Raw genomic sequence first — 11,053 nt, 5'->3', positions numbered from 1 at the left:
CTCTGTCCCTCTGAATATACCTCTTGCCCATCCTCTGGGTCACCCCCCCCGTCTTTCTTCCCGGACCTCCTGTCCCATGATCCTCTCGTATCCCCTTCTGCCTATCACCTGTCCAGCTCTCGGCTCTATCCCTCCCCCTCCTGTCTTCTCCTATCATTTTGCATCTCCCCCTCCCCTTCCAGCTTTCAAATCTCTTACTCACTCTTCCTTCAGTTAGTCCTGACGAAGGGTCTCGGCCTGAAACGTCGACTGCGCCTCTTCCTATAGATGCTGCCTGGCCTGCTGCGTTCACCAGCAACTTTGATGTGTGTTGTCTGTTGGTATATTTAAGTCGGAAGTTGATAGCTTCCTGATCAGTCAGGGTATCAAAAGATATGGCAAGAAGGCAGGTGCATGGAGTTGAGTGGGATCTGGAATCAGCCATGGTGGAAGAGCCAAGCAGACTCAATGGGCTGAATGGTCTAATTCTGCTCCTGTGTCTTATGGTGTTGTGGTCTTATGCGAGCATTCCTTCCCTGGCTGCTAGTCAAATGCCATGCTGAGCTTTGTTACTCTCTGCAGGTCAGTACAACATAAAGTACAGCTGGTCAATGCACCATTTGAATGCTGATAGAGCATCCAGACTTCTCCTGCTGTTACAGCTCCAAAGCCATCCTTAAAAGAGACCTTTTATTTCACACAAGTACCTAGAACTGCAATAACTGTGGTGCAAGTCCAGAAGCACGCATGTATTGACCCTGTTCCTCCTAAAGTGCTGGACATGGTAACTCACAAATGGAAAGGAGAGCCAACAATAGAACTGAAACCTTACCTGGCTCAACGGAAGGAGCTTACAGTACCCAAGTCAAGATCTATACTTACACCACCGAGAGATAAAATTACTTTGGTGTCATCCCAGGTTGTCAGTGCTCACACAGGAACATGCGGCCTCCAGACAGATTGAATCTCTAGCTGGTCTGTGTACAGGAAAGGTTGGAAACCTTTAAGATAAGGTGGGAGGGATATGTTATATGTTTTGACGTTTATGGGTTACTGTCAAGCTTCCCTATGTGTTACGTACTGAACATAAAATGAGAGAGTATTCTGGGTGGATGACTTACCGCAGCAAATTTGTTCCTCACTCTCCATCTCTCATCTGTGTTATTCAGGGGCACCAGTACCAGTTCCTCCAGTATTTTGTGTGAGCTGTTGGTGTGTGCAGTATTTTGATGAAACTCTGGGAAAGAAGCCTTTCAGAAATCACCAAGGCAAGTGAGATTGGTATAGAAAGGCACCAGCAGGAGAGAGTCTGCAGATGCTGGAGATCCATAGCAACACACATAAAATACTGGAGGAACTCAGCATGTTGGGCAGCATCTATGGAAAAGAGTAAACAGTTGACATTTTGGGCCAAGACAATTCTTCAGGACTGGTATAGAAAGGTACTTGATGGTTGGCAGGCACGTGGTGGGCTGAAAAACCAGTTTCTTTGTCGTTTAACCAGTCTGCAAGTTTCTGGGTTTTCTTTATGTCTTTTTCATTGGCTAGGTGCCTAACCAAGAAGTCTCCTGGAGTGGTTTCTTGGGATAACCTTATTACCTGTCTTAAATTGGGAGAATGAGTTGAGGGTTGTATCTAAGTCAATGATTGATTGAGGCACCTTTCCGAACTCTAATATTAACCAGAAAAGCAGGCAGAAGAAAGCAGTAGATATCAGTAGCAGTTGGTGACATCGATGAAATCCAGGACTATAGTTTGTAAACTGGCATTTTTTTTTTAACTGTAGTTTAAACATTTTTTTAGAAGATTCACTTGATTGTAGCATCCTGCAGATTTTATTTTTTTTATTATCAGTTGAATTTAATTGCATTTCTACAGCAATATATTTCAAACATAAAGAAAATGTAACAGCTTTGCTTTAAACACTGTGTTCCATTCCTGCATTAAGTGTTTAATATATAAGTATGATTAAATAGTCAGTATAATTTAACAATATATCACAGCATACTGTAATTATGTATTTACAGAGAAAGGTATTCTTTTGAAAGGCATACAAACTTCAGCTTATAACTTTATCAGGGAAAAGATTAAATGTAACACACATAGAACTAACATGCATCATGGTACATCGCTAGTTATAAGTCATTACAGAAATTCAAAGCCCTCAGTCTAACAGTCACAGTCAATACACTCAGAAACATTAATTATTTCCAGAATAAGCTTTCTCAATGGCTTTATTCAAATAATGTACCATTGCATCAATGGAAGTTAAATAGTTCAAGATCTCAAAGCCTGATTTGGATCTTTTGAAATCATACTTTATGAAATATTAAAGCATTTAAAGAACATGAAAGGAAATTGGATTCTATATTTTACCTTCCATTTTGAAGAATGTTTCATTTAACAAAGGGAATAATGTAGTTATCAGAGAACAAATAAGTTCTTACTTATAATTTAATTTATAATAATGAAAGAGAACAATTCTGCTACGTAAAGTTGATTATTTTTGCATTGTTATTGAAGATCATGAAGATTTCATTATAAGTCCACAAAAATGCACCTTCACAAAAATTTCCTCCCCACTACATTTAGATTTTCTATTTTCATTGCAATAATCCCTCAGCACCGTCACTGCAGAAAATATAGAGAAAATATTAGGTACTACAATCTCAACATTTCTGGCAAATCTATCAAAGTGATATTGGTTTATATTAAATATACTCTGTGATTCATCTCCGAGCCACATGGAATATGACTGACCCAGGTTCCATTATTAGTTAACTGAATTTTATAATGAAGGTGTGACATCATTTGCTTCTTTTACCTTTTGCCATCTTGATTAAAATTTGATTCAGAATGTATGTACAGTAAAGTCTTGTGTCAGGCAAATTCTACATCAGGAACTAATATGACTGTATTTTTCTAATGTCCATTCCCCAATGTCATCTTCCAATCCTATTTCTGCAAGTTAGTGCAAGATTAAAATACTTAAAATATGAACCATATATATTGATACTAATCAGCAGATTATTTATATAAAATCAAGTTTATCAGTTTCTTTAACACACATTTTAAAGTATGTAAGTTTGACATACTTAACTTCATAATGTCACTAAAAGTACTTAGAAAGAAATATTCCTGTAAAGTAATGGAAGTAATTATCTGCTAACTCATCCAGTGGGAAACTGACAGGAAACCAACTGCAGCCCGCTGTCAGAAGGCAAAATCAGATCGTGTGTAAAACAGGTCCTAAATCAGTGGCATCTATTTCCTGCCAACCATGTAAAGCTAAAATTAGATTAAATGATTTCACAAATTCTAAAAATCAAAGACAGTGCTTTATCATATAATAGTTTTAGAGCGAACAACTGGCTCCAAAACATGACACAACTTGGGTTTGTTGTGAGATTGCGCAGTGGTCAGTCACTTCCCCTGCAGGAAACTAGGTTAGGGAAAGTGCTAACCCAGGACACAACATTGATACTTCAGATTCTGTTCTATAAATCTGACTCTAACATTCATAGTTAATGTGCTAGGCATTGATGTAATATTGAATGTTTAAGTAAGTGCCCCTATTAATGTACTGTATGTATTTGTAGGCAGCAGCAGTTTCTGGAAACAGCTTATCAGGTACCTGGCTCCGAGGAGCAATGATAGCACTTGGAAATGTGAATTTCGTCCTCGGGGAAATAAAATACATTTTTTCTAGCAATAGGATTTCACCCATTTTTGATGCACCAAATGTATCATAAGGTGCCGTAGAAGGAAAAGGAAATATACCACATTCTTGCTTTGAAAATTGTGATTCCCACCTTTCAGAAGTATTAAATTGTGATTAATTAAGCAGCTTAAGTAGATACAATCGTATGGGCAGCAAGGCAGTGCTATTTTATTCTCTTTGACAGCAACAGGGATATCATGAGGGAAAAGGCAGAGGACGGGATAAACAGTGCTCGGGCCTGTAGGTTGTGATTGCACTGTACAACAATCCTACCTCTGCCCACAGCCAGTGACCGGCCGATCTCCCTCCCTACCAGACACGTGTGACTTCAAGTTGAAACGGGGGCACAAATCTAGATATCTGTGACCTAAAGCCATCCATGCTTAGGCCTGCTTCAATAATGAGGTTTTTAATATACTGAAATGACTGGGATGGGTGAGATTTATGAAACACAAAGCAACGACCTTTCGGGGACACATCAATTCAGTAACTGCTGATGTAATGTATTTGTTTCATTGAAAGCTGAAAGCCAATGTTGTAGGCTGCAACCTATAATCTGGTTTCTGTTGGCAAGTGCAGTGTTCATTGACGATGGCAAAAATGGGGAAATAACACCTGTGCTAGTGTGAATCACAAGAATTGCCCCTCCAGTTTTCTGATGGGCAGGCGTTCAACAGGAAGTGGGCCCAAAAACCTCAAACCCTCATCTAGAAACAATTATTTTGGACATATAGAAAGTAAACAGGGCTCAGTAGATCCAATGAATTTTGTTTGCCGATTGCATCTTTATTGCTTAGAAAGCACAGAGTAAATGTAATTGGGGAAAGTTATTGCCATGTGATGCATGCAATCAATATAAGAAGAACACCTATTTTTAACTTGATAAAAGACTCCGTGAAATGAAAAAGGTAGTTTTGTGTTTGCTTGGAAAAAAAAAGAAGGGTATTTGTAACAATTGGGAGTCATAGAATTGTTGATTGTTTTTAGAGTGTTGAAGGAGGCTATTCAGGTCATTACAGTATTGCTTGAATGGGACACAAGCAACTAGTCCTTGTAGAAACATATCGCTAACCCAGATGATGAGCTAAGTGAAATGATTCTCTTCCATAAACTTGGAATGTTTGATTACCTGTCCACGAACACTATGGTAAAACTCAAATATTTGAAAGTCATAGCTTTTCAAGTAGCCAATTATCTGGATACAACTATTTATTATTTAAGATTAGAACTATGCCTAGCTACTTTCAATATGATTGTCCATTTCACCGTAAAGTACAACTGCTTAAAAGCAAGCATAAATTGTTACACTGAAATTGGCCAACAGAAGAGAATAAGGTTATACTTAAAAAAAACCCACATCAAGAATAAGACCTTGAAGTTATTTTTGCACATTAGTAAGTAAAAGTCTTAATCCTGAGAGAATGTCACCTGATATTGTTCCTAATTATACAAATGCAAATGTATTTTACATCAGTTCCTATCTAATAAAAAGGCAGTAAAAGTTTATATTTTGTGCATTTAAATATTGTTTGCTTGATGAAAGGAATATTTGTTCAAGTGTTATGCATTTACAATATACAGTATGCAAGATAGTTAATTTTCTGCAAAAGCGAAACTGAATCACCTTCCCTTCTTGCTAAATGAAGGAAAACAGACGCTGCTTCAAGACCCCTCCTTTCTTATTTCACAATACAAATACTGCCACAGAGGATTCTACACGCAAGAGAAAAAACAGGGCTGTGATCTTCCAACACATTAAAATAAACAAATTCGGGTTGGGGCTGAGATTAAGTTTATAACATCATCTCAGCCTTGAGGTGATAAAAAGAGACTATGGCTGTGATACCTAAAACATCAGAATCCCCTTGTAATATTGCAGTCTTTTCACGTACTCGCTATCATCTGTAGAGAGCTTCGAACAACAATGATTGCTGTGCATTTGTTAATGTTCTTATGCCTGAAAAGAGCCAGTTATAATATAATCCTAAATAGTGAACCTGTTTAAATATACAAAACTTTATCAACAAATTATTGCTTAATACTTTAAGGTAAAGTTAAAAGGATTGTAAAAGATACAAACTGACTAAAGCTTCTTAATTTGATAGATAATGAAACCTATTTATGCTTAATAAATTTACAATAAGCAATAATTAGCTTCATGGTTTGAAAAAGAAATTTACTGAACAACCACCCTAATTTGTGCCTGTTCGATGTGGCAAAGAAAAGCATTTATTCCAGTTTGAATAGCTGAGGTTTATCTTAGAAAATGCAGCACATTTCACCAGCACTTCCCAGCAATATCTTGTTTGAAAGCCAGGAGTATCCTACTATTTACAGTGCAAACCCTCTGAATTGTAGTTGAAGAAGCAATGCCCAGATATCTTCAAGTTTTGAAGCAGGTGTCTTCAAGCATCACCATCAGGGGGGGGTTGACACAGTTTGTATAATCTGGTGGAAACAGATGACAGTCATTACATATTGAACGGGCTGAAAGCATCATTGGTTATCAAGTTTATTAAACATTCATTATAAAGCACTGGATTGAGGTGAACCATCACTGCATCACAGGAAGGCCTGCAATAATGAGTTATTTCCTGCGGAGCATCAAGAATGCTTACCTCTGTCCCAGGATACTGACAGACTTTTACCGCTGTACCATTGGGAGTATACTCACCAACTGCATCTCAGTGTGGTATGGCAATTGTCCTGTATCGGACCGCAAAGCACTCCAGCGTGTAGTGAAAACTGCCCAGCAGATTATCGGCACCGAATTGCCCACCATTGAGAACATCTAACATAAATGCTGCCTGGGCAGGGCGAAAAGCATTATCAAGGATGCATCTCACCCTAACCATGGACTTTTTACTCTCCTCCTATCTGGTAGGTGCTACAGGAGCCTCCGCTCCCACACCAGCAGGCACAGGAAGAGCTTCTTCCCTGAGGCTGTGACCCTGCTGAACCTCACATCACAGCGCTAAGCAGTATTGCATCCATATTGTACTGTCTCAGTACTTTTATATTTGTGTGCTGTAGCACTTACTTTTTATTCACAGTTATTTTGTAAATAACACTATTCTTTGCATTTCTGGTTAAATGCTAACTGCATTTCATTGGCTTTGTATTTGTGCTCAGCACAATGACAATAAAGTTGAATCTAATCTAATCTAATCTAATCTATTGTACATCACAGTTCACTTTATTCTAGTGTACACTTCATTGTAAACTTTACTAAAACACATTCTACTAAATATCAAGAACACTAGAATATAGGAACAGAAGTAGAGACCCCAGGCCCCACAAGCATGACCTTTCATTCAATATGATCATAGCTGATCAATGCTGACCACTGTGCCATTCTCCATCACCCTCAATTCCTAAATCTTTCCAATATATTTCTAACTCCAGCTTGAAAACATCTAATGATCTGGCCTCCACCACCCATGAAGGCAGAGATTCACTACTACCTGAGAGAAGAAATTTCTATGCACCCCAGATTAAAATGCCTGTTCTTTTGTTTTGTACCTATGTGATTCTCTTCCTACTGACATCTACTTGTTAAATCTCCTTGAGGTTTTATATGTTTTAATAAGGTTTCCCCTCAAATCTTCAGGCTCTTAAATTACACCCCTTTGCTTGCCTCCTTAACCACTTGCTGAACCTGCCCGCTAATGTTGAACAGTGCTCATCTCTTTCATTCACATGAACATCCAACTATCGGTGGACTTCAGGATTCAGCCGTACCTCTCAAACAATTTTCTATTCTTACAATTTTTGCCCTTATCCTGAATCTATCTGTGCCACTTCGCTGAGGCTTTACATGCTCCTCAGAACTTGCTTTCTGGCCTATCTTTGTATCATCAGCACATCTGCCTACAACATACTCAACTCCTTCATCTAATTTATTAATATACATTGCAAGTATTTAAGGGTCTTGTTCTTGATTTCTGAGAGGCCTCACTTGCCAACTAGCTTTGGCAGCTTGCCAAAACCAGAATGATCCATTAATCCTGATATACTATTGTCATGGGGTAAAGAAACTAACAACTGAAATCTGGACAGATCAGGCATCTGCAGAAATAGAAAGTTGTAAACCTCAGTTCATCAACCTGAAACAAATGAATCTGTTTCTCTTTAAATAAATGGTGTATGATGTGTGGGAAAATTCCATCATATCCTACATTAATTTCAGATATCAGGCATTTGCAGTATATTATTGTTTGCTTTTTAAACATTATTCCAGAATAATATACTGTTCTTTTCAAATCCTTTCTACACATTTTCTGTTTTTCCTTTTATACCTATCATTAACATAACAATTCTAAAATAATTCACTACTGACTGACAAAAAATGTGCATATGTGTGTTGAGAAATGTCATTTTGTGCAATAAACTTGGGACAGAGGAGATGGAAAAATGCACAAAGGAAGAACATGAGGCCATTTCATGGGCACTTCCCAGTTAATTACACTGCTACATTGTTTTCCCAAAATTTGTTATGGCAATTTAACAATGCATTTTCACATTTTTATCAAATACATCGTATGTTCTTAAAATAAGTCACGTCTGCAACTGTACACATGAATCCATTAATAAGGAAAGCTGGAAAAACAATAAAATAAATTTAAAACATGGTCTGGATTCAACTATTTGTGGAGCATGAGAAGATTTTATTGATGGTCACTTCCACACTTCTTGACTCCTTCATCTTCATGGAGTCCGCACCGCCAGGCATTTTCAGCAAATACCACTGTACTGTGGGATGGAGCAGGAATGAGCCACATTCAGCTCTTTGACTCAGCTCCTCTATTTAATGCAATCATGGGAGATTGGAGCAAAAGGCCATAAAACAAAGGAGCAGAATAAGGCCATTTGGTTCATCGAGTCTGTTCTGCCATTCCATCATGGCTGATTTATTATTCCCTTCTCCCCGTAACCTTTGACGAGTTGTCAAGAACCACTCAATTCCGCTTTAAATATAGTCAATGAACTGGCATCTACAGCCATCCGTGAAAAATGAATTCCACAGATTCACCACCCCCTGGCTAAAGAAATTCCTCCTCAGCTCTGTTCTAAATGGATGTCCCCCTTTTTAAGGCTGCACACTCTGGTCACCCACTATAGGAAAGATCCTCTCCATATCCACCCTTTTTAGGTCCTTTAATATTCAATAGGTTTTAATGAGATCTCCCTCATGCTCCTGAACTCCAGTGAGTATTGGTCCAGAGCCATCAAACATTCCTCATCCATTAACCCCATAATTCCTGGAATCATTCTCGTGAACATTCTCTGGCCCCTTTCCATATATTTTCTTAGATAAGGAGCCTATAACTGCTAGTGGTACTCCAACTGTGGTCTGACCAATGCTTTATAAAGCCTCAACATCACATCCTTGTTCTTATATTCTAGTCCTCTCAAAATGAATGTTACCATTGCAATTGCTTTCCTTACCACTGACTTAACCTGCAAGTTAACCTTTCAGGAATCCTGCATAAGGACTCCAAAAGTCCCTTTGCATATCTGACTTTTGAATTTTCTCCCCATTTAGAAAATGGTATATGCCTTTATTCCTTCTACCAAAGTGCATAACCATGCACTTTCCTGACACTATATTCCATCTGCTCGTTCTTTGCTGATTCTCCTAATCTGCCTAAGTCCTTCTGCAGACACCCAGCTTTCGCAATGGTACCTGGCCTCCATCTATCTTCACATTGTCCACAAACTTGATGACAAAGCCATCAATTTCATCATCCAAATTCTTAATATATAGCATGAAAAGTGGTAGTACCATTACCAACCCATGCAGAACACCACAAATCAGTGGCAGCTAATCAGAAAAGGAACCTTTATTCCCAATTTTTGCCTCCTGCCAGTCAGCCAATCTCCTATCCATGCTCGTACCTTTCCTGTAAAATCATCTGCTCTTATCGCCCTCCCTTCTTAAGGAGGGAGATGACATTTGAAGCATTCCAGAGTCTAGTGATTCTAAAGATCATTACTAATGCCTCCAAAATCTCTTCAGCTAGGTCTTTCAGAACCCTGGGGTGTATTCCATCTAGTCCAGGTAACCTACAATACCTACCTTCAGACCTTTCAGCTTCACAAGCCCTTCTCCTTAGTAATAGCAGCTACATTGACTTCTGCCCCTGACACTCTTAAATTTCTGGCATACTACCAGTGTCTTCTTCAGTGAAGACTGATGAAAAATATTCATTAAGTTCATCTGCCATATCTTTATCCTCCATTACTGTCACTTCAGCATCATTTTCCAGCAATCCAATATCCACTCTCACCTCTTTTACTCTTTATATATCTGAAAAAAAATTTAGTATCCTCTTTTATATTATTGGATAACACATCCAAATGCTAGTGGAACTCAGCACGTTAGGCAGCGTCTATGGAAAGGAATAAACAGGCAATGTTTTGGACCAAGACCCTTCTTCAGGACTGATGATGAAGCCAGGGAAAAAGTAGGGCCCATTAGTCATGCAAGATACAATCTGTGCATGGAGTCAGAGAATGTAGGTGAGATCTAAACTTAATACTTCTCATTTGTCATCCTTAAGGAGAAGGATATTATTTGAAGAATTCTGTGAAGGTAGCGGTGAAATTCTTGAACATTATCATGAAAATGGAGCCTTAGTGGAATTAAAAGTGGGCAAAATCCCAGGGCCTGTCTACTCCAGGCTGCTCTGCAAGGCAAGAAAGGAGAATACTGGGCCTTGCAAGGGATTTATAAGTTTTCACCTGTCACAGGTGAGGTGCCAGATCACTGGAAGAAATATGGTACCTTTATTCAACAGTGGCATCAGGGTTAACAAACAAAATGCTGGAGGAACTCACCTGGTCAGGCAGTATTTGTGGAAGTGAGTCTCTTCCTCTGGACTAAAGGGTAGAAGTGAGATAGTCCATTTAGAGAGAGTGTTAGCCATCTATTTATAGGTCAGTGAACCAAAGTTAGTAGAAAACAATTGGAGAAACAGAATTAATGAACACCTGGAAAGGCAGGGATTAATCACAGATAGTTTGCTTTTGTTAGGGGGATATTCCATCTCAACAAGTTTATTGAATTATTTTGAAACTTACAAAAAGGTTAGAGCCTGTGAGATCTGAGTTGAGATGGCAGAAAGTGAGAAAGTTTTCCCCTGGCAGAGGTATCCAAATTTTAAGGCATAGGTTGAGGGTGAGAGGATATTTAAGGAAGATTTTTTTCACCGGTGGGGTGGTTGGAATCTTGAATTAATTGCCTGAATGGGTGAAGGAAGTAGAAGTATTGAAAAAGAAAACACTTGTCTGGGGATCTTAAATAACTTCTCTTTGGATCTGATGTTATTCTTATCCTGTTTTGCTTTCCAC

The 11,053-nt window shown here is 38.6% G+C and overlaps 1 protein-coding gene across 1 annotated transcript in view; it reads right to left on the bottom strand.

Moving 5' to 3' along the window:
* Positions 1–1,893: 1,893 nt before the first annotated feature.
* prex2 (phosphatidylinositol-3,4,5-trisphosphate-dependent Rac exchange factor 2) overlaps positions 1,894–11,053 on the bottom strand; it is a 401,147-nt gene continuing 391,987 nt past the window's right edge. Inside the window, exon 40 of the mRNA XM_063064762.1 lies at positions 1,894–6,148. Within this exon, the coding sequence (XP_062920832.1) occupies positions 6,106–6,148 (43 nt within the window). The 3' untranslated portion in view covers positions 1,894–6,105. The remainder of the gene's footprint in view (positions 6,149–11,053) is intronic.

Source organism: Mobula hypostoma, chromosome 1, assembly GCF_963921235.1.
Source record: "Mobula hypostoma chromosome 1, sMobHyp1.1, whole genome shotgun sequence".
NCBI lineage: Eukaryota > Metazoa > Chordata > Chondrichthyes > Myliobatiformes > Myliobatidae > Mobula > Mobula hypostoma.
This window is presented reverse-complemented; position numbering and strand designations above follow the sequence as displayed.